The sequence below is a fragment of the Lepidochelys kempii genome, chromosome 3 (genome assembly GCF_965140265.1).
Source record: "Lepidochelys kempii isolate rLepKem1 chromosome 3, rLepKem1.hap2, whole genome shotgun sequence".
Taxonomy (NCBI): domain Eukaryota; kingdom Metazoa; phylum Chordata; order Testudines; family Cheloniidae; genus Lepidochelys; species Lepidochelys kempii.
This window is the reverse complement of record NC_133258.1, coordinates 195,511,141-195,535,023: the sequence shown is the minus strand read 5'-3', so window position 1 is coordinate 195,535,023 and position 23,883 is coordinate 195,511,141. Positions and strand designations below refer to the sequence as shown.

At 43.7% G+C, this 23,883-nt stretch overlaps 1 protein-coding gene across 1 annotated transcript; it reads left to right on the top strand.

Annotated features, from left to right (window-relative positions):
• The first annotated feature begins 73 nt into the window (after positions 1 to 73).
• Positions 74 to 23,284, top strand: MDH1 (malate dehydrogenase 1). Its single transcript, XM_073339534.1, has 9 exons — positions 74 to 243; positions 14,483 to 14,581; positions 15,681 to 15,777; positions 16,662 to 16,837; positions 18,268 to 18,390; positions 18,549 to 18,725; positions 21,502 to 21,615; positions 21,873 to 21,962; positions 22,622 to 23,284. The coding sequence occupies exons 1-9, from the start codon at positions 241 to 243 to the stop codon at positions 22,745 to 22,747; spliced, it is 1,005 nt and encodes a 334-aa protein (XP_073195635.1). The 5' UTR covers positions 74 to 240; the 3' UTR covers positions 22,748 to 23,284.
• The last annotated feature ends 599 nt before the right edge of the window (positions 23,285 to 23,883 follow it).

Genomic DNA, 23,883 nt, shown 5'->3' with positions numbered 1-23,883 from the left:
TAGTACTCCCAAGACTGAGACTGAACGGAACGTGCGGAGAGCCGGGTGGACAGAGACTACAGCACCCAGGCGGCTGCGCGGCGAGGGGCGGCCCGTTGGGATCAGCCCCCTCCTTCTCCCGCTTAATACCTTCAGCGCCGTGCGTGGGACTGCTGCTACTGCCGTCGGCGCCTTAGCTGTGCTTAGAGGTGACCCTGAGGCTAGACAGCGACACAGCCGGACACGCCGCTTCGCCTAGCCATGGTCAGTACCGCTCGGCCTGCGGGGGATACGAAGCTCCCCCTCCCTCTGGAGAATATGGTGGTAACCCCTGCTCCCCCTCCGTACGTGTGAGAGGGTAACCCCTACATGTGGTGAGGGCCTGGGGTGCAGATCCCTCCCGCACCCCCGCTCTGTGTATGCGGGAGATCTGTACCCCTTACCTGGAGTGAGGGCTTGGGATGCAGATCCCCCTCCCTGTGTGGGTGAGGGCCTGGGGTACAGATTCCCCTCCCCGTGTACGTGGGAGACCTGTACCCCCTACCTGGGGTGAGGGCGGGGGTACAGAGCCCCCAACGCCCGCTGATATGTGTGTGTGTGTGTGTGTGTCGGGGGGGGGGAGGTGACCCTGTGCAGTTCCTGGTGGGACGGGGGCGTGAGCGGAGTCTGTAGCCTGCGCCCGTCCTTGGCAGGAGGGTCGGGGGGTAGGGCGAGCAGAAGGGGCCCCGGGACCGGGCGGCCCCGTTTATCGGTCAGGCGCCATCGTTCCTATGCTGGGGTGACCCCTTATCCTTGCAGCAGAGGACACGGAGCCCGCAGCCTGGGCCGGAGCCCGGAGTGGTTCCCGAACGCTGCAGGCTGGGGCGCTTGCCGCGGGCACGTCGGCGTGAGCAGTGGCTGTGGACAGAGCTGCCAGCTGTTGGGTAAAATCTTGGTGTGGTTTTATAGAAACCGTCTGTTAATCGCGGGAGTGCGGGAGGGGAAGTGGGTGACGTCGCTTTTCGTAGTGTCTCGAGGTGACTTTGAAAGTGTTCTCCAGTGGGTTATTGTGGAAGCAGTGCACCTGAGTCTCAAACTGTTCCAGCCAGGGGTGCATGTCTGCTGCAGCATTCAAACTAGCAATTATAATTCATTGTTTTTCATAAAGTGCTGTATCCTGATCTAGAAGGTCCCATCCTGATCTAGAATGTCACCGGTCATGGGGATTATATGGCGTTCTTCTCTGTGTTACTTTCCAGTTCCTTTTCTGTTCAAGCTGTGTGACTTAGGCAGGTTAGAACATCAGGGACTTCAGGAGGTCATCTAGTCCAACCCCCTGCTCAAAGCAGGACCAATCCCAAATGGTCCCCTCAAGGATTGAACTCACAACCCTGGGTTTAGCAGGCCAATGCTCAAACCACTGAGCTATCCCTCCCCCCGAAATGATGGGATGGGAAGGGATGGGATGGGCGCTGGAACTAATCCCAGACACTAGCCCTGGATTTCAATTGCATTTCTTCTTCTTATGGTAATAGTGAAATGGTTGAGTTGAAAAGCTGTTTTGCTTGGAAAGGCCTGAAATATAAACATTTTCCTTTCCCTGTTAAAATAAAAGGAGTACTTGTGGCACCTTAGAGACAAACCAATTTATTTGAGCATAAGCTTTCGTGAGCTACAGCTCACTTCATCGGATGCATGCTGTGGAAAAGCTCCTTTTCTTTTTGCGAATACTGACTAACACGGCTATTACTCTGAAATCTGTTAAAATAGGTGTTAGTGATGTCACTAAAAGCATTGTAAGGAGCTATATTCATTACACTGCTTCTGTCCTTTCTGGTGTAACAATAAGGCGCACGCTGCCTGTGCTCTGGCCTTAAGTTTTAAGTCACTTCCATTTCCTATGTATGATGCATCTAGAAATTTGTTCACTTTAAATGTGTAAAGTGATGTGATATTGCTTGCTGTGGCATGTATAAATTACTTGCTTCCTGTCACTATCCAATGTATATACGGAGATAATCCTTCTTCCATCTCTAGTAATGGATTTATTTTTTGTTTTGCCCCTCATGTCTTCCTTGACCCTAAATCCTGCTCTTCAATTCCAGATTTTTCTACCCCACTCTTGTTTTATTTGTGTATCTAAAATGCTACTCTAGTGATGTCTAGTCCCTGGAGAACCTTATCGTTTTGATTTCACGTTCACTACTCCAGTCATGTCAATTCAGGATGTTCCCAATCCCATTTAGCATTAGGGACGACAGTTTTGAAATTTCTGAAAACCGAGTCCCCCATGATTTGGTATAATTGCCATTAGCCAAATCCTCATGTGAACAACGCTCATGTTTAGGAGCACCTATCTCAACTTCCATTTTAAAGGAACGGACTGGGGAACATTACATCGGTACAGTACTTGCACATAGCTAATAACTTCAAGTGCTAAATTGTCTCACAACTCTCTGAAATGTATCAGAATGCAGTTTTCTCAACTAATTCCTCTACTCAAATGTGGAAAGGACAGAATAAAAGTCTGAGACAAGGTGACTAAGGCAGTATCTCTTATTGGAACAAATTTGTTGGTGAAAGAAATGAGAAGACCTCTGTAGAGCTCAAAAGTGTATCTCTTTTATTGGACCAACTTCTGTTGGTGAAAGATATTCCCTCGTGCACCTTGTTTTTCTCCTATATGGGACCAGCACAGCTACTGTGCGACTTCAAATGAGTTGGTCTGTCAGCCAAGTCTTATTGGTCTGATATCTGACTCTTAAGCTTTCAGCTTCAGTAATATTGATTACTTATAGTTTTAAAATGTTTTATCAAGCAAGGTGGGTTACTGCTAACACTTGAACTGTGCATGGACTACTGTCCTCTTAATCCCACTTTCCTGGATGTTGTAAAGCAAGGTACGTTATCACAGTTAGTAATTAAGTTACGGATTTTGTAACACAGTCCACCTCTGTGTAGGTAGGATATAGTTCTTCTGCCCCCTCCCTTGCCTCCTACTGACAGAGGACAATCTGATATTAATTTGATACTATCCTTTGTAACTACCTGCAGCATAGCTAGCTTATTTGTTTTGTTAAATAGTACTGTATCCAGCAAGTTTGAGAAGTCCTAAATCTGTTAAAATTGAAGGTGTTATACTTTGCAAAAGATACTAATTAAGGCAATAAGCACTTATGTAAAAGTACGGCGGGGAAGGGAATAAATGGTGCTGATGTCAGTCTCCAGGTTTGAGATTGAAAGCTTGTGCTCTATAACCAAGTATTCTTTTAAAAAAGGCTATTTTAATATATTTTCCTCCCCTTCAGAATTCTACTTATGTTGTCTTTTGAAGCTATCTGAGGATGTAGAGGTCCTGTACACGCGAATACAATGAAACAGTTTATTTTTCCACCCTTTCTCTTGTAGAGAACTAAATATTCCATACCCTTTCCTGGCTCTCTTCCACACTTTTTGAATTTGACAGGGGAGATATAAATAGCTTCAAAATATGTTAATTGAACTTATTCTATATATTTCATGTTACAAACTCTAAAAACTGGCAACCACTAAAGGTCACTGCTCTAGTTACCAGAACATGAAAGCATTTTTATTAAAGTTCAGTATAGGAGCCAAGTCGCAGATTAAAATGACTGCCCTATGTACCTAAGGTTCCTTTCTGAAAGAATGGGCCTACATGTAAAGGGACATGATCATCTTGACATCTAGCAAGTTTAAAGCAAAACTGATTTTAAAAGTAGCTTCAGTGGCTCAGTGCTGCTATATCTTGCCATTTTTGTGATTAAAACAAATCACAATATTTAGTGGTTGTTTTTAACTCCCTAGCTCCTGACTCTAGAGACCATGTGCATGAAAACCTGTTTTTGTCTAACAAATAAAAAACCTCTAATACTCGTTGCAGAGAAGAAGCTTGAATACATGAAGTGAGTGCATTCTACAGGGTCAACCTAGACAGCTAATAAACAGTTAATAAAATAGTAAAAGCTAATAAAAATAATAAAATAAAATTAATGAGACAATTTAGAAGTAGTAATGGCTTAAGCCAGTTATGGTGTTTTTCTTCTTCTTCTCTTTTTTTTTTTTTTGTGGAGGGTGGGGACGACAGTAACTCCATGATTTTTACAACCTTGTTTGATAATACTGGGTGCTACAATTGCCTCAAACCTGCAAGCCAATTTTTGTGGCATTCTCATTTTACTATGCAAGTCTTGTGTCTCCTGTTGCTGTGTTAAAGACATACCTGTGCAAACTGATTCTAAAGGGGAAATGGTTGAAACTGACTGGATAGAGTAAAATAAAAATTATTTAATCTATTAAATTTCCTTAAGCGTTGCTTGTAACACTAATGGGGTGGGGGGAAAACACACCTGATTTGCTGAAGTGTTACAATCCAGAGAAACAGTGCCAACCCCCCTTTCCCCCAATAAAACAGGACAGCACCATCATTTAAGTTGGAAGTCACGCTTTCATTTTGCAGAAGTGCAGTATTACTAACTTCTCCCCTAAATTAAACTATAATTAATTTGAAGTGATGAAAAGCGAGTGTAGGGGAACACAATCTTAGTGTGCCAGTGTTGCATGTTGTTCCATTTCAAGACCGGTTCAAGATGGTTTGTAAATGTTCGTGTAATTGAGTGATAAGTTCATTTTTCATTGTTTTTTACAACTGTCTCTTTTTTTATCACAACTAGCAGAAAGATCATCATTTCACTTATTCTGACAGAAAACAGATCCCCTTCAGAAACATCTTGGTGAAGACTAAATTTTTAACATCTGGTACAAAGCAGACTTCTCAGGTTACATAATGCTAACTCACTTGTACAGTTCTGTCATCTAGCCAGATTCATGATTCTGTGATCAAAGAACATGTAAAACGCTGCTTCTCTATCCTATGGTTGTGTAATATAGCCATCATTCTTGGAATGGTTTGTTGTTTTTTTTTGTTCCCTTTTCCCCAAAAATTCCAACACCTTCAAGACTTGTAGTAACAAGAATTGAGAGCTTAACCTCACATGCTACAAAACAGGAAACCTTCAAAGGACAGATTTTTGATATGTAACAGTGAGTTGACTTTTTCAAAAAGTCAATTTGATGACTTAAGTTTAACAATACACAATTACTATAGGAGTGACTAACTCAACTTGTTTATACCTTGGAGTCCTAATAGTCTAACCTCCTAATTTTTGCTGTTTTCATTTTATAAAATGAAACTAGATAACCATAAAATGAGGCTATCTAACACCAGCATGATGCCATAGTGCTTGGATTCTGAATACTTTACAGGGAATACAGTTAAATCCAGAAGCTGATTTCATTAGGAAATCCACAAAAGCTTCTCTAGGGTGGTAACTCTTAGCCCTGACTCCCAAACTGGGATTTTATTATCTTCACAAGGCCTGCTCTAAATTTAAAAGTTCAGCTACATACCTATGCTGGTAAGGGATGTGCCTCTTTGCTCTGGTGTAGCTGAGTCAGTAAAAGCTCTAGTGTAGAAGCATTTATACCACTATATCTTGTGGGTACAGCCCTACCAAATTCACAGCCATGAAAAAATGCATCATGGACCATAAAATCTGGTCTTTTGTGTGCTTTTACCTGGTACTATACAGATTTCACGGGGGAGACCAACGTTTCTCAAATTGGGAGTCCTGACCCAAAAGGGAGTTGCGTGGGGCGGGGAGGGTCACAGTATTGCCACCCTTACTTCTGCGCCGCCTTCGGAGCTGGGTGGCCGGAGAGTGGCGGCTGCTGACTGAGGCAGCACAGAAGCAGCAGCCGCCCAGCTCTGAAGGCACTGCCAGCAGCAGTGCAGAAGTAAGGGCAGCAGTACCACAACCTCCCTCCCACCCCCCACAATAACCCTGTGACACTCGTCCCCTCCCCACCCAAACTCCTTTTTGGGTCAGGACTCCTACAATTACAACACTGTGAATTTTCATATTTAAATAGCTGAAATCATGAAATTTATTATTTTTAAAATCCTGTGACTGTGAAATTGACCAAAATGGACCATGAATTTGAGAGGGCCCTACTTTTGGGAACCATCATAAGCTATACTAGTATGGTGATGGAGGGCTTGTCTACACTTATCGGGGAATCAACACGCAGTGATCGATGCGTCAAATCAACTGGAGATCACTCTCCTGTCGACTCCTGTACTCCACATGAACGAGAATTACAACAATTAAGGATTTTGATATTGCAAATCTTGTCCCACCATTTGACCCTATAAACAGACTGAAGACAGGAAACTTGATCAGTGCTGTATGCACAATTGTGGCGGTGACTGTCCATGTCTCATAACCGAATAGAAGTGTTGTAAGACGTTTAGCTTAGTACGTACTTTTGATGCCCCTGTCATTCCATAGGACGTGTGACAGCATTCCAGATGCAGAGCTGGCTTTGGCTATGCGATGGATAATCTCATCAATTGTGACTGCATAATCCCTAGATAGCAAAATTTCTCCATGGACTGGAACGGTGTTGTTTTTAATAATTGCGTAGACATTCTCCAAAACTGGTTGGTACAGTACTTCTGTTTTCTTTAGGCTGATGGTGAAACCAAAATGAATGACTGCACAAGCCAAGTGATCAGTTATAAACTGAATGTCCTGCATCGAGTAAGCAACCATTGCACAATCAGCCAAAAAATAAAAAGCTGCTTACTGAGTAAATCTGCAACTTTCATGCAAGCATGAAAGCATTGCAGATTGAAAAACTTCCCATCAGTGTGGATTTAGATAAATACTCTTCTGTCAATCTCATTAAATGTATCCATAAGCATAGCTCTCAAAAGGATGGAAAAGAGTGTGGGAGCCAGCACTTGACTTTGGTGCCACTGGTGACTGGAAAAGGTTCTGATAATCTCGCCATTTTCCACCACACTGGCCATCTTCCCATCATGGAAGCACCAAATGACAGAAAAAACTCTACAGGGCATCCAAACATGAACAAAATTTTCCTGAGTGCCTTGCGATTTAGAGTCTAAAGCTTTAGCTGAGTCGACAAAGAGCATGGTTTTGCTCCGTGCACTCTGCCTGAATCTGATTGGCTGTGAAGATCATGTCTCTGCTGCCCCATACAGACAGAAATCCATACTGAGATTTGAGGAGGACAGCTAGGTCTTTTTACTAATTCTTGGCTGGATTTTAAGTTTTTCCCAGCAACAGGGAAATGCCACAGTAAGTATCAGTTTGCCCTATCCCCCTTCTATTTATAGAGGTGGACAATATTGGCATCCTTAAAATCCTGTGGCAGTGACTCTTGCTCCCAGATAATGCAGAAGAGCCGTGTGAGGTGCATTGGAGTGTGGTAGCCACCCAGCTTGTAGATATTTTCTGGAATGTCATCTAGTCCATGTGCTTTCCCTTTTGACAACTGCTTGATTGCAGTTATAGTGTCATAAATTGGGGGCTAGTATAAGCTAGTCTTTCAGTGAACATTGTGGAAGAGCATTTGGAAGGGTGATTGAGATGCTAAATGAAATGTTGCATCCATTGGCCAAGTATTTCTTTTTGTCAATTAAGAGTCTGTTGCTGTCTGGGGCTCATATAGAGATATTCTGTTGTACCTCAGTCCATACACAGCACAAAGGCAAGCAAAAAAGCATTTGGTATTTTTGCAGTCTTCTGCTAGTTGTAATTCTACCAGTTCCTTTTTCCACTAATGGTTTTTCATTTGCTCAAGTCTGTTTTAATCAATGATGTGCAGTCTTCCTAGCTGCAGAATCCTTGTCTGCTGTGTAGACTTGGAGGGAAACATGTGGTGAGTTCAAGAACTGACATTCTCATCAAATAAGTCCTGATGTTTCCTTTTTAATATAGCTGAGAACTTCAGCAGACATTGTTTTTTCCACACTGTCTCAGCATCCACTAAGGCTTCTGTAACTGAGGGAAATGCTTCCATGTGTTTGCTGGAATTCAGAACTGTCACAATTTTCCAGACTTGAAATTCTGATTTTTTTTTTCATTATTTTTTTTTTCTTCCCTGGCTTGATTTGTTGTCTGTTGCTTGAGAGCAATATGGAGGGACACTGTACCTCTCAGGAGGCAAGTGAGCTGTAAATCATGGAGAGCTCTTAATCAGATGATGTTGATGATCATGGGCTAGTGTTTTGAATAAGGATGCATCCAGGTTGTCTTAGGGTATGTCTAAACTATGAAATTAGGTTGAATTTATAGAAGTCGGTTTTTTAGAAATTGGTTTTATATATTCATGTGTGTGTCCCGACAGAAAATGCTCTAAGTGCATTAACTCAGCGGAGTGCTTCCACAGTACCGAGGCAAGTGTCAACTTCCGGAGTGTTGCACTGTGAGTAGCTATCCCACAGTACCTGCAGTCTCCGCTGCCCATTGGAATTCTGGGTTGAGATCCCAATGCCTGATGGGGCTAAAATATTGTCGTGGGTGGTTCTGGCTACATATCATCAGGCCCCCGTTCCCTCCCTCCCTCCCTCCCCTCCGTGAAAGCAGCAGCAGACAATCGTTTTGCGCCTTTTTTCTTGAGTTACCTGTGCAGATACCATACCACGGCAAGCATGGAGTCCGCTCAGCTCACTGTCACCGTATGTCTCCTGGGTGCTGGCAGACGTGGTACTGCATTGCTACACAGCAGCATCAACTCATTGCCTTGTGGCAGCAGACGGTACAGTAGGACTGGTAGCCGTCATCGTCATGTCGGAGGTGCTCCTGGCCACGTAGGCCAGGAGCACCTGGGCAGACATGGGCTCAGGGACTAAATTTGGAGTGACTTGACCAGGTCATTCTCTTTAGTCCTGCAGTCAGTCCTATTGAACCATCTTATGGTGAGCAGGCAGGCGATAAGGATTGCTAGCAGTCCTACTGTACCATCTTCTGCCAGGCAGGCAAGAGATGAGGATGCCTTGCAGTCCTTCTGCACCGTCTGCCAGCCAAAGATGTAAAAGATAGATGGAGTGGAGCAAAACAAGAAATAGACCAGATTTGTTTTGTACTCATTTGCTTCCCCCCCACCCCCCGTCTAGGGGACTCATTCCTCTAGGTCACACTGCAGTCACTCATAGAGAAGGTGTAGCGAGGTAAATCTAGCCATGCATCAATCAGAGGCCAGACCAATCTGCTTGTTCCAATAAGAACAATTACTTAGGTGCACCATTTCTTATTGGAACCCTCTGTGAAGTCCTGCCTGAAATACTCATTGATGTAAAGCCACCCTCTTTGTTGATTTTAATTCCCTGTAAGCCAACCCTGTAAGCCATGTTGTCAGTTGCCCCTCCCTCCGTCAGAGCAACGGCAGACAATCGTTCTGCGCCTTTTTTCTGTGCGGACGCCATACCAAGGCAAGCATGGAGGCTGTTCAGCTCACTTTGGCAATTAGGAGCACATTAAACATGACACGCATTTATCCAGTAGTATATGCAGCACTAGAACCTGACAGAGCGATACCGGGCGAGGAGGCGACGTCAGTGCGGTCACGTGAGTGATCAGGACATGGACACAGATTTCTCTGAAAGCATGGGCCCTGCCAGTGCATGCATCATGGTGCTAATGGGGCAGGTTCATGCTATGGAACGCCGATTCTGAGCTCGGGAAAGAAGCACAGACTGGTGGGACCGCATAGTGTTGCAGGTCTGGGATGATTCCCAGTGGCTGCGAAACTTTCGCATGCGTAAGGGCACTTTCCTGGAACTTTGTGACTTGCTTTCCCCCTGCCCTGAAGTGCATGAATACCAAGATGAGAGCAGCCCTCACAGTTCACAAGCAAGTGGCGATAGCCCTGTGGAAGCTTGCAATGCCAGACAGCTACCGGTCAGTTGGGAATCAATTTGGAGTGCGCAAATCTACTGTTGGGGCTGCTGTGATGCAAGTAGCCCACGCAATCAAAGATCTGCTGATATCAAGGGTAGTGACCCTGGGAAATGTGCAGGTCATAGTGGATGGCTTTGCTGCAATGGGATTCCCTAACTGTGGTGGGGCCATAGACGGAACCCATATCCCTATCTTGGCACTGGAACACCAAGCCGGCAAGTACATAAACCGCAAGGGGTATTTTTCGATAGTGCTGCAAGCTCTGGTGGATCACAAGGGACGTTTCACCAACATCAACGTGGGATGGCCGGGAAAGGTACATGACACTCGCATCTTCAGGAACTCTGGTCTGTTTCAAAAGCTGCAGGAAGGGACTTTATTCCCAGACCAGAAAATAACTGTTGGGGATGTTGAAATGCCTATATGTATCCTTGGGGACCCAGCCTACCCCTTAATGCCATGGCTCATGAAGCCGTACACAGGCAGCCTGGACAGTAGTCAGGAGCTGTTCAACTACAGGCTGAGCAAGTGCAGAATGGTGGTAGAATGTGCATTTGGACGTTTAAAGGCGTGCTGGCGCAGTTTACTGACTCGCTTAGACCTCAGCGAAACCAATATTCCCACTGTTATTACTGCTTGTTGTGCGCTCCACAATATCTGTGAGAGTAAGGGGGAGACGTTTATGGCGGGGTGGGAGGTTGAGGCAAATCTCCTGGCTGCTGGTTACACGTAGCCAGACAGCAGGGCAGTTAGAAGAGCACAACTCCCCCCTTCCCCCCCCGGCCCTTGGTTCACTCTACTTCCCTGTAAGCTAACCACTCTCCCCTCCTCCCTTCGATCACGGCTTGCAGAGGCAATAAAGTCATTGTTGCGTCACATTCATGCATTTTTTTTTTATTCATTCATCACACAAATAGGGAGATGACTACCAAGTTAGCCCAGGACGGGTGGTGGAGGAGGGAAGGAAAATGCCACACAGCACTTCAAAAGTTTACAACTTTCAAATTTACTGAATGCCAGCCTTCTGTTTTTTGGGCAATCCTCTGTGATGGAGTGGCTGGTTGGCCAGAGGCCCCCCCCCACCGCGTTCTTGGGCATCTGGGTGTGGAGGCTATGGAACTTGGGGAGGAGGGCGGTTGGTTACACAGGGGCTGTAGTGGCAGTCTGTGCTCCAGCTGCCTTTGCTGCAGCTCAACCATACCCTGGAGCATACTGGTTTGATCCTCCAGCAGCCTCAGCATTGAATCCTGCCTCCTCTCATCACGCTGCCGCCACATTTGAGCTTCAGCCCTGTCTTCAGCCCGCCACCTCTCCTCTCGGTCATTTTGTGCTTTCCTGCACTCTGACATTATTTGCCTCCACGCATTCGTCTGTGCTCTGTCAGTGGGGGAGGACAGCATGAGCTCAGAACATTTCATCTCGAGTGCGTGGTTTTTTTTTTTCTTTCTAATCTTCACTAGCCTCTGGGAAGGAGAAGATCCTGTGATCATTGAAACACATGCAGCTGGTGGAGGAAAAAAAAGGGACAGCGGTATTTAAAAAGACACATTTTATAAAACAGTGGCTACACTCTTTCAGGGTAAACCTTGCTGTTAACATTACATACATAGCACATGTGCTTTCATTACAAGGTTGCATTTTGCCTCCCGCCACCGCATGGCTACCCGCTCCCCGTGGCTAACAGCGGGGAACATTTCTGTTTAGCCACAGGCAAACAGCCCAGCAGGAACGGGCTCCTCTGAGTGTCCCCTGAAGAAAAGCACCCTATTTCAACCAGGTGACCATGAATGATATCTCACTCTCCTGAGGATAACACAGAGATAAAGAACGGATGTTGTTTGAACGCCAGCAAACGTACACTGCAATGCTTTGTTGTACAATGATTCCCGAGTACGTGTTACTGGCCTGGAGTGGTAAAGCATCCTACCATGGAGGACGCAATAAGGCTGCCCTCCCCTGAAACCTTTTGCAAAGGCTTTGGGAGTACATCCAGGAGAGCCACGAATGCTAGGGCAAAGTAATCCTTTCACATGCTTGCTTTTAAACCATGTATAGTATTTTAAAAGGTACACTCACCAGAGGTCCCTTCTCCATCTGCTGGGTCCAGGAGGCAGCCTTGGGTGGGTTCAGAGGGTACTGGCTCCAGGTCCAGGGTGAGAAACAGTTCTGGCTGTCGGGAAAACCGGTTTCTCCGCTTGCTTGCTGTGAGCTATCTACAACCTCCTCATCATCTTCTTCGTCCCCAAAACCTGCTTCCGTGTTGCCTCCATCTCCATTGAAGGAGTCAAACAACACGGCTGGGGTAGTGGTGGCTGAACCCCCTAAAATGGCATGCAGCTCATCATAGAAGCGGCATGTTTGGGGCTCTGACCCGGAGTGGCCATTCGCCTCTCTGGTTTTCTGGTAGTCTTGCCTCAGCTCCTTAAGTTTCACGCGGCACTGCTTCGGGTCCCAGTTATGGCCTCTGTCCTTCATGCCCTGGGAGATTTTGACAAAGGTTTTTGCATTTCGAAAACTGGAACAGAGTTCTGATAGCACGGATTCCTCTCCCCATACAGCGATCAGATCCCATACCTCCCGTTCAGTCCATGCTGGAGCTCTTTTGCAATTCTGGGACTCCATCATGGTCACCTGCAGCTTGCCATGCTGGCCAAACAGGAAATGAGATTCAAAAGTTTGCAGTTCTTTTCCTGTCTACCTGGCCAGTGCATCTGAGTTGAGAGCGCTGTCCAGAGCGGTCACAATGGAGCACTCTGGTGTAGCTCCTGGAGGCCAATACTGTCAAATTGTCCACAGTACCCCAAATTTGACCCTGCAAGGCCAATTTAAGTGCTAATCCACTTGTCAGGGGTGGAGTAAGGAAATCTATTTTAAGAGCCCTTTAAGTCGAAATAAGGGCTTCATCGTGTGGACGGGTGCAGGTTTAGGTCGAATTTAACAGCGTTAAATCGATGTAAAGTCCTAGTGTAGACCAGGGCTTATACTTGTTGGCCTGTTGAAACAGTGTATTGATGATGATGATGAGGTCGTACGTGTTGCATTTGGAAAGTAGTAGCAAGCTGCTAGAGTTTGTGTTACCAACTCCATTACTAACTGTCTGGATCACCTTTCTTGGGCATCGTCATAATTGGTATAAGTACTTTCATATCCATATAAATGTTCACACTAGAGTTTTTTTGCCAGCGTAACCATACAAACAAAACCTTCCTAGTGTAAACAAGCTCTAAAAGAGGTCTTGCTCTTTTCATCCTTGGTATTTTTCACACTTGCAGATATGGCAGCTTAACCTCAAACCCCAGAGATTGGTTTGAGGCTGTATGAGAACTTGACATAACACACACGACCCTTTCCTCGGCCTCTGGATATTGGGAGGGGGAGGATTCTTGGGCAGTGAAAAACAGTATACACACCAGCCTTTTGCCTACTGCTTTATTTAATAAGAATGGCCATACTGGGTCATATCAATGGTCCATCTAGCCCAGTATACAGTCTTCCAACAGTGGCCATTCCCTCTGGGGCACCTGGCATTGAACAGAACATGTAATCATCAAGTGATCCATCCCGTCACCCATTCCTAGCCTGTGGCAAACAGAGGCTAGGGACACCATCCCTGCCTATCCTGGCTAATAGCCATTGATGGACCTATCCTCCATGAACTTACCTAGTTCTTTTCTGAACCCTGTTATAGTCTTGGCCTTCACAACATCCTCTGGCAAAGAGTTCCACAGACTGACTATGCATAATGTGGAAAAAATACTTCCTTTTTGTTTTTAAATCTGCTGCCTATTTCATTTGCTGACCCTTAGTTCTTGTGTTATAAGAAGGAGTAAATTCTTCCTTATTTACTTTCTCCACACCAATCATGGTTTTTTAGTTGTCTCTTTTTCAAGTTGAGATGGGGTGACCACATCTGCACCCAGTATTCAAGATGTAGGCGTGCCATGGATTTATATAGAGGCAATATGATATTTTCTGTTTTTATTATCTGTTAATGATTCCCAACATTCTGTTTGCTTCTTTGACTGCTGCTGCACATTGAGTGGATGTTTTCAGAGAACTATCCACCATGATTCCAAGATCTTTCTTGAGCATATCACTTGAACTGCTACATAACTTTTTAGTTGGTGTCCTATTTACAGTTCCATCAGATAGCTAGGTTTGCAGTATTCTACAAATCCCCACTTGCAAGTAAATCTGCACATTAATGAGAGCAGTCTAATATAGTGTGATGTAATTCTACGCTGCATATTCTGCAAATCTTCTGAAGACTTGTGCAGGCTCTCCAATAAGTCTGAAGCATAAAAGCTACATAGTAGTCTAATGGAATTTTGTGACTCTGTATTTGAAGTGCCTATGCTTTAAAAAGGCAGTATTTTTCCCCATACATTAAATTGTTCTGGTCTTCATTTAAAATACTCCATCACTCTCTTCCATACAAAGTGCAAACAAGCCTTGGAATATTTCCAGTTCTGGGGTTTCAAGTTGCAGCTTTTTGGCTACCTTTCTGCAGGTCTGGTCTGCTCCCAGAAGAGATTTGGGAGTGCAGCTATTGGTTTGAAAGAGCAGCAGAATCCTAGGAGCTGACCCTGTGCTGGGTTTTTGCACATGCTTCGCATCCAGAAGTATTAAATATTTGAATGCTCTTTCTACAATAACTGCTGAAAATGCTTAATGGCTCTCTAATCAGGGAAAACTATATTACCAGCAATGTATTAGCTAAGTCTGTCTTTCTTTTACAGTCTGAACCAATTAGAGTCCTAGTGACTGGAGCTGCTGGTCAGATCGCCTATTCTCTGCTCTACAGCATTGCCAAGGGAGATGTCCTTGGCAAAGAACAGGTAATGGTTAAACTGAACTGTCACATGTCTTGTTCAACAGTATTGAAGAAACTAGAATCTGTAAAATCTCTTGATAAACTTGGAGTTAAGTTTTCCTGTGAGCCTTCACATTTCATGCAAAGACATAAGTTACTGTTTTAAGTGTAGGGTTGCCAACCCTCCTGATTTTTGCTGGGAGTCACCCAGTATTGGGCTCTATCTCCCGGAGGCTACTGAAGCCAAACGGGGAGATTTTAGGCCGTCAAAAGTCCAGCAGCGCAGTGGGACTAAGGCAGGCTCCCTGGCCCCATGCCGCTCCAAGAAGTGGCCAGCATGTCCCTGTGGTCCCTGGGAGGTGGACGGGGGTCTCCGTGTGCTGCCTGCACCCCAAGCACAGACTCCACAGCTCCCATTGACCAGGAACTGTGGCCACTGGGAGCTGCAGGGGTGATACCTGCAGGCAGAGGCAGTGCACAGAGCCCCCTGGCTCTCGCTCTCCCTCTTCTCTCCTCCCTCCCCACCCACCCCAAGATGCAGGCATGTGCTGGCCGCTTCCAGGAACAGTGCAGGGCCAGGGCAGGCAAGGAGCCTGCCTTACCCCCATTGTACCGCCAACCAGCTGGAACCCGCACCCCAGCCCTGAGCCCCCTCCCAGAGCCTGCACCTGCTGCCTGAGCACCTTCCAACACCCAAACTCCCTCCCAGAGCTTGCACCCCAATTCCCTGCCTCAGGCTCAGCCCAGAGCCCACACCCCCTCCTGCACCCCAACCCCCTGTGCCAGCCTGGTGAAAGGGAGTGAGCGACAGAGGGAGGGGAGATGGAGTGAGTGGGGCAGGGATAGGGTGTTTGGGTTTGTGTGATTAGACCGTTACCAACCCTAGCAGTGAGCCTGAAGAGAAGAAATAGAGCCTTGAGTTATTCTGCATCCTGGTTTTCATATGCATTTAATGCTGAATTGTGATGCTGCTGTTAGTCACTGTCTTAGTAAATGGGCTGTTATACGTTCCCATCTCTCCCAAAAGGTGATACTAACTAATATCTGGCTGCAGGAGGAAATAATTGGAAACCTGAAGCCTACACTTATTGTTCCATATGCTTTTAAATTACTTTGTTTTACAGCCTCTTGTTCTTATACTGTTGGATATCACTCCCATGATGACTGTACTGGATGGCGTAATGATGGAACTGCAAGACTGTGCCCTTCCGCTCCTGAGAGGTGACCAAAAGGAATACAGACTTTCTTAAAGTTAACTTAGCTTGATTAACTGCAAACTGTAAGAGAAATAGGATCAACTCTTCAGATACGGATGTAATACTTGCATATGTAAAATTGCTATTTGCATATGTAATGATTGGGAATTTGGTTTCTACTATTTAAACCTTGAAAGTAAGATGGCAAACAGTTGGCTGCTTGAACTATCATGTCACAATGGGCCTCCTGGCCTAGTAGTGAAATAGCCTTGTCTTTTCTGATATGCCAGTCCTTTTTCTGAAGTTATAAAACACAAACTCTTAAAATCAAGTCATTTCTCAATTTTATCTTTATTTCAGTGATCAACTTGTGTAACAAATTCTGGATTCTCAAGTATAGTCTCTTGAGGTGGAAGAAAGTGAGCTAATGGGCAATGCTATAGTTATTATAGTAATGGTTTCAAATATCAGTTGATAAATAAAACTTCCCAGACTGTGTAGTTTTACTCAACCTTCTCCAGTGTGAATTGATATTGCTGGTTACTGAGGAAAGGAAAACTCATTTGGGTCATACACGAAAATCCAATGCTATTACATGGGTTGGAAGGGATGGGGAAGTGAGGAGTACTATGTACAGGGTACATCAAAGGGTACAGGCAAACAAATGATGCATAATTCATTCACGTTAGGAAGTTGCTAACACCCATCGACAACTTAGTGTAAGGAAAGAGCAGTAATTAAACTAGTAAAGATGGGCATTTGCTCTCTGGGTGTGTCTGTCACAGCTGCCTGTCTGATTAGTGCTTTAAATAGAAGATAGTCCAAAGAATAATTCCATTGATGTTGCCATAGAATTCCCCAAAAGATTGGTCTGTTACTAATTCTGTCTCTTCCCTCCTTTGCTTACAGAGGTCATTGCAACAGACAAGGAGGAGGTTGCATTTAAAGATCTTGATATAGCTGTTCTGGTTGGCTCCATGCCAAGGAGAGAGGGCATGGAGAGGAAAGATTTACTCAAAGCAAATGTGAAAATTTTTAAATCCCAGGGTGCAGCCTTGGACAAGTATGCTAAGAAGACGGTCAAGGTAATTCCAGTTAAAAAAATAAATAGTTTCTGTAAACTCTTTACCAAGCAACTTAAAGATCCCAGCAAGAGCTGTAGAGTAGTACTGATGTAGCATAAGGACAAATTTTGTTTTACGGAAGTCTTGCTTCTCAAATGCTCTGAATTGGCCAAAGCCTGAGTGGAGGCATCCTGTTAGACCCCCTAGTTGATCTAGGGAATGATCCCAGTCCATTCACTGAACCATGTTCTAGGTAGGAGTGTGTAGTGTCCTGCAGTTACTCTTCAGAGGTGAGGAGCAGTAGAGTGAGACAAGGTGGCCTCCTATCAAGATATCGCATGCAGATGAACAACCAGTTTACCGATGCAAACTTGGCTCCTATTTCATATGAATCTGTAGCTTTAATTTAGTGACTTCTGTATCAGTCAAAAGTCACAAAATAAAAAAAGGCTGTTTTAGATTTAGTTTTTAAAGTCACATTGGAGAGGTGGTTTTAAATGTCTTTCTTTCCAGTAGCTCAGGTACAATTAATAGAATCATGTGGCTTCCCTCCTACAGCTCCTAATCTCATACTCATGCTCCCACTGTGCTTTGTAACTGACTTTAATGCCTGCTTCCTCTGCTGATGAACTTCCAGCTGAGTCTACAGGGCTGTTGAGTGTTTTCTACAGTTGAAATAAAAATTAGCATCCGCTCTTACAGAGTAATGGGGAACTAAGAAGTTGGAATATCAAAAAGGGAAATATAAAAGCATGTCTCTAGATCCACTCACTAGATGGAGGCTGTATGGAGCTTGACACTGTTTTTTTTTTGTTTTGTTTTTGTTTTTTTTCATCAATTAATCTGTCCTTTTCATATTAAGAGAAACTGATTTAACTTGAGACACAGCATCTTACTTCAAATAGGCAACAATTCCTTCAGTCATAACTGATCATGTAAAGCAGTGTCATCTAGTAGAACTACCTTAAATGGGAAACTTTAATGGGGGGGTGGGGAGAGCAGAAAGCAAGCAAGCAAAGAGCTGACTAGTTTGTGTGTATAGTCCTTTTAATGTATTAAGAGATTGTGGGGGATTTTTGCGCGGCAGGGTAACTAGACTGGAGGTCAGTGGTGCTGACCTAAATACTGGTCTCCTTTATCATAGAGGCACTTATGAAGAAGCATTTAAAAAGAACTGTTCTGTGATTCTATATTTATGATATTCTCTTGAGTGTATTCTTTTTTTTTTTTTTGATAAAGGACTTTCAGTTAGTGATGGTATACAATATGTTTAGGATTTAAACAAGACTTTTTGTCTTCATTTCTTGACAGTTTCTTTGGAGTAAAGCCTTTTCTTTACAAATGCTGAATGTTGTGTTTTCCCAGCTGAGGGAAATGAATTTGCAGAAACTGTAGCTTGGCTAAAAAGTTGACTTCTCTTCTTGTCCCACTCCCCTTCATTGCCTTCCTAGGTTGTGGTGGTAGGAAATCCAGCAAATACCAACTGCCTGATTGCTTCAAAGTCAGCTCCCTCAATACCAAAAGAAAACTTCAGCTGTCTAACTCGTTTGGACCACAACCGAGCTAAAGCCCAGGTAGGAAGAATCCATCCAGGGCTAGAAGACCTTCTTATGTCTGTCTTATAAAGAAATGTTTAAGCTCTCTCAGAAAGTAGTGTTATACTTAGATGTACTAAACACTTAAAGTGTAGCTGAAATTAGTCTGTTCCATGTCTTTTCTAAATTCAAATTAGATTGCTCTGAGACTTGGTGTAACTGCTAGTGATGTGAAGAATGTCATCATCTGGGGGAATCACTCCTCCACTCAGTACCCAGATGTTAACCATGCTAAGGTGAAAGTGCAAGGAAAGGAAGTTGGAGTTTATGAAGCTGTAAAAGATGACAGCTGGCTGAAGGGTGACTTTATCGTGGTAAGATTTTTCTGTTTGTTAATGATCTCTCAGTGTAACTGTACTATACTGTGCTCCTGTTGGACTAATTCTGACTCAGTGTAAAAAGCTAGTGTTAATATATACACCATGGAAATCTTATGGGAAACTTTAGCAAAGCAGATCTTCCAGTCCTACTAAAATGATTTGTCTTCAAATAGCTTGTCAGAATAATCCTATATTTGCATCTTTAAAATCTGTAGTCCTGTTCCTGTGGTGCTTTCTTTTGCATAAACCTAAATAAGTATGCTAACTGGATTTTTTTCTGCTGAAATGATCAACCGTGAAAGTTAATGTTGAGAGTCAAAATTGCTGCCACTGGGTATCCTCTGGTGTCCTAGCCTAGGAGAGGATAGTTCACTTTTTAGTAATTTTAGTCCAAAGAATTGGAAAAGCTCCCCTCTGAATATACTGATAATCACTTGGGGATGACAGTTTTTGAGTGTCTGTCTTTTTTTGTTTTTTTAAGGCTGCCATTTTTTAACTCAAGGATTCTGTGGTTTGACTGCTGAGCAGTGGTTCCCATAAAGAATTTGAATTGCCTGTGCTCCATAGGCTTTGCTACCTTCCAGCTTGTTTCTGGGTGCAGTTTAAATTTGTTTGGCCTATTAAACGAGTCCTTTGCTTGCTCTGTAAGGTTGTGAGGTCCGGTCCCTCTTTTCTAATTATACACTCTCAGTTGAGGTGCTGGAGTTCCTAGATTTAAACAGGAGGGCTTCAGTGCTGGATCCTTGACTCTGGCCTGCTGCACACAGTGGGGATGGGCCCTCATGGATATATCATATAGCTGGTCTGTTACATGTATGTGTGTGTCGTCTGAGGGGATAGTAAGACTGTTTAGAGGTGCTTGCTTCCTAGGGGATGAGTTGGGGTCTAACTAACTGGTACCGAGTCAGTGAACAAACTTTGGCTGTTATAAATATTGTACATGAATGAGACTTGCTTTTTACGTATACATTTCAGCAATTCGCTTAGTCTGACATAAGTGTCTTCGAAAAGAGACAGGGATCTTCAGGTACTATCAAATGACTCGATAGCATGTGAAATAAGTTCTGTGTAATCTTTAAAGTTGCTTGATAGCTCATGTGGGACACACATGTTAAGTAATTCACTTCTAGTCTTCAGCTGGCCACTAAACTATAAATGTTCTGCCATAAATTAACCTATACATAAGGCCCTACTTAATTTGCGGTATTGTAGATTTTTGCAGTATTAGGCTTCCACCGCAGTTTTGTCAGATGTGCGGCTGACAACAGGAGCCCCAGCCCTCAGACAGGCAGCTGAAAGTGGGAGCAGGTTTTTCCAAATTATTGCAAATAATAAAGGTCCATTATTTTTTTTCCACATCTTGTCTGAAACTGTCACAATTATTTGACAATCATCCTGCAATTCAAGTAGGGCCTTACCTATAAACTTTAAAAAAGCTTCAGTTACTGAACCGAAACGGTTACAGATCACCTGATGTGACGCTTGTGAAAGATCCTACATTGACAGCCCCGTAAGATAGGCTGCTAGCCACAAACCTGGTACAGCAAGAAACCTAGCACTGCCAGCCTCCCCAACCCTTCAGTGTGTGTCAGCCTTGACCCTTGCAGAACATTTCTAGGCTGTTAGCCTGTTCTACTTCAGTGTTACAGCTGCTTATTGGTAGGATTGTATATCTGCCATAATTCAACTGTGAACATCTTGCTCTCCAACTCTGAGGGTTTTTAGTGAAGACTATACAAAACTTTCTCCCATGACAATTACTCTTGGGGTATTTTTGTGCCAAAAACTTAAATTCTATGCACAATATTTTAAAATTCTGCATATTTGTCAAAATAACACCATATAATCATGCCAATTTCAATTATTTTTGGTAATTCATTTCAAAATACCTGTTATCAAGTATGTCTGTCTGTGTTGTTACAGACAACAAAAAAGATTCAGAAAATGTGTTTTGAAAAATTCCTTGCTAGGCATATGAATACAGAACTGAGTAATTCATTTAAACTACAATACAGAAACTTTTCCCACCTCCTTCAGAAGTGCAAAGGCTTGGGGGAGTCAGGGGTAATGGAGGAACTGCAGGAGAGGGAAATAATTGCTGGGAAGGAGCCTGGGAGTGAACCTTGAGAGTGTTGGGTATGGATGGGAGAAATATGGAACAGTGGGGGTGGGATTGTTGGTGAGCCTTTCCTATGCAAACCCTGGCTGATCCCAGCCTCTCCCATTCAGTCAGGCACATCTGCTCTGTCCCCATGTGTCCTTGTATCTCCCACTCCCCATTCAGCCTCTGGCTCAATATAGTTGCCCCACTAGCACCTGTCCCCCCCTCACTAGCCCGTCTGAACCCCAGTTTGTGTGACACACGCCCGCCCGCCCCCAGCAGCCTAGTGTGTCCTGCTCTGTCTGTCCCTCCCATATCCTATGCCTCCTCATGGGCAGGGCCCTGTCAGGAAGTCAGCCTCTGCCCCTTCCCTCTCCACAGCTGACTGCTTCCTCCGATGAGCCAGCTGCCTTCTCTTTTGTCACCATATGAGCCTGTGGTGGGCAAAAGGTGTAAGTGCATCTTCCCTTCACCTCTCCATCAGAATTAATTCTGCGGGGGACATAAATTCTGCACTTGCACAGTGGGCAGAATTCCCCCAGCAGTAGTCTGTTAGCAGTAACTAGACAACAAAGCCACTGCTTGCTTGCTTGCTTAAACCTAGTGTCATTTATGGACTATATGCAAATGAGATGTCCAATTCTGGGGTTTTTTTTGTCTTTACTACAGACTGTTCAGCAACGTGGTGCAGCTGTTATTAAAGCCAGGAAGCTGTCCAGTGCAATGTCAGCTGCCAAAGCTATCTGTGACCATGTGAGGGACATCTGGTTTGGCACTCCAGAGGTAAATATTGCTATGGCACATTCAGAGGTGCTCATGACTAATCTCTTTAAACTTTTGTGTTTTTTAATGTCCTTCTGCACTGGGTAGATTAATCTGTCCAATCATCAGTGACCAAAGATATTACACACTTGGGACTATAACAAATGCAGCAAGGCTTTCTATAGTATAGACTTGGGGCGGGAGTTTCTATAAGAAATTAAATTTGTGCCCACTGTAATAGCAAGGAAATCTATTTATCACTAACTTTTTGTTTTCAGGGGGAATTTGTTTCCATGGGAGTCATTTCTGATGGAAATTCCTATGGTATCCCAGAGGATTTGCTCTATTCATTCCCTGTTGTAATCAAGGTAACTGCACTATTTAAATCTGTCGAGGTTTAACTTTTGAAATGTCTTGAGTGGGAGGTTATATAGATTGCAGTGGTAGCATTTTAGGATTTGGATCATTGGTGCTGTGAAGCAGGCTTTCAACATACTTCTGCCTACTGAGAGATGCCCATTACACTCACTGTTCCATAATTTGGCAAATGAATATTGGATGGCCGCAGAAAATCGTAGTCTGAAGTGTAGGGAGAAGGAGGTAGAAAGAATACACTGCAACTAACCTTCTACACTGAATTTGAAGAAAAATATTAATGCTTTTAAGACTGCTCAGGTAAAAAGAAACTAGAGACATAAGTCCATCTGTTTCACAGTAAGCTTGTTTGGGGATATTTACATGTAAATTTACCGTTATCTTGTAACTTATCTAGAATGGGATTTCTCATTCAGGTGGCAAACTCTAGTCACTAAACTACATCAGACTTCGAGACACAGATCTGCTCCACACCATCACTTGGTTTCAGTTGGAGCAAGCATGTGTTCTAACACAATTTCTGGACCACAGATTAGCATTTGTGTTCAGAGGTGTCACTCGTTTCACTATAGTACCTAAACTATAGTGCAAAATTAGGTGCTGCTTTTAAACTGTACAAGACTTGTTCTCATACAGACTAACTTTCAAACAGGATAAAACCTGGAAGTTTGTTGAAGGTCTTCCTATTAATGACTTCTCCCGAGAGAAGATGGATCTGACTACAAAGGAGTTGATGGAAGAAAAGGAGACTGCTGTGGCATTTATTTCCAGTCCATGACTAGCTGGTCATCAAGGTTTAGAAAATCCCTTAAAAGCTGAAGAGTCTAAAAGTCGTCTGTAAATCTAGTAACCCATGCTATTGCTGTATTCAAGCTTTTGTTTTGTGGCAGTCATTCATTTTAAAGGTCACATGCTTATTGGTACACTTGTGCCTATTATCAAGAGTTCTTGGCAATTAAACATACAAGCGATTCAAAATCTGTTTCTCCCCCCCCCCCCCCAAAAAAAAACCCATAACTGGTCAGTAATACATGTTTTCTGTATCTAATAGAGACTAGTAATTCAGTCTTGTTCAGAGATTGGCACTGGTGGCATTTGAATTATTATCTCGATCAGGGTTAACAGTCAAGTGGCTTAATATTAAAAGGAAGATAAAAATGCCAGTAGTTCTCCTTGAACTAATACTTTCCTATTTTAAAAATGCAAGAAGGAAATTAGTTGATGGATACAGAGCATGTACTGTTCATTCTGGTTACACTTCACTGTGTTTGTAATAGAAACATTAAAGGATGGTTAATTGCACAATGGATACCGATCACCTTTTCCCTGTCTTTTCTGACTTCTAAACCTACTTTTGCCTCTGTAAATTGTGTGATGGGCAGGATATCTCTCTGGGCAGCTCTATAACTGATGGTTTTGTACAAATATTCTCTTGTGTTCAACCTTGAGTTAAAGGGGCAGGGGAGAAGAGCAAAGCTTAGAAGGTATGGATATAGGCTACTACAGGTCTTTGGGAAGTCTTATTAATGATTTAGCACTTCCGTGTTGCTCTTTCCAACTAAAATACCCCTTTATTCTATTTGTGCTGTGGTTAGAAAAACAGACAGTTGAGTTTTGTCCTGGGATGGGTAAAAATTAGACATTCTAATTGGAGCTCAGGAGCTGCAGTAGTTCAGGACTAGAATACAGATACAGCAGATACCTAGAAACATGAAAGGACATCTGATACAACTGACAGATATTAGCTTAATAGGAAAAACTACTAATGTGTAATCGGGGTCAAGGTCCTGTGACAGACTCAAGCATTCAGGTGACATTGTTTTGCTTACCTTCATGTCTACCTTCTTTTAATCCCTGGCTACAGTACCCTGCTAAATAATGAAAGCAATTATTGTGAATGTACTAGTATCTCGC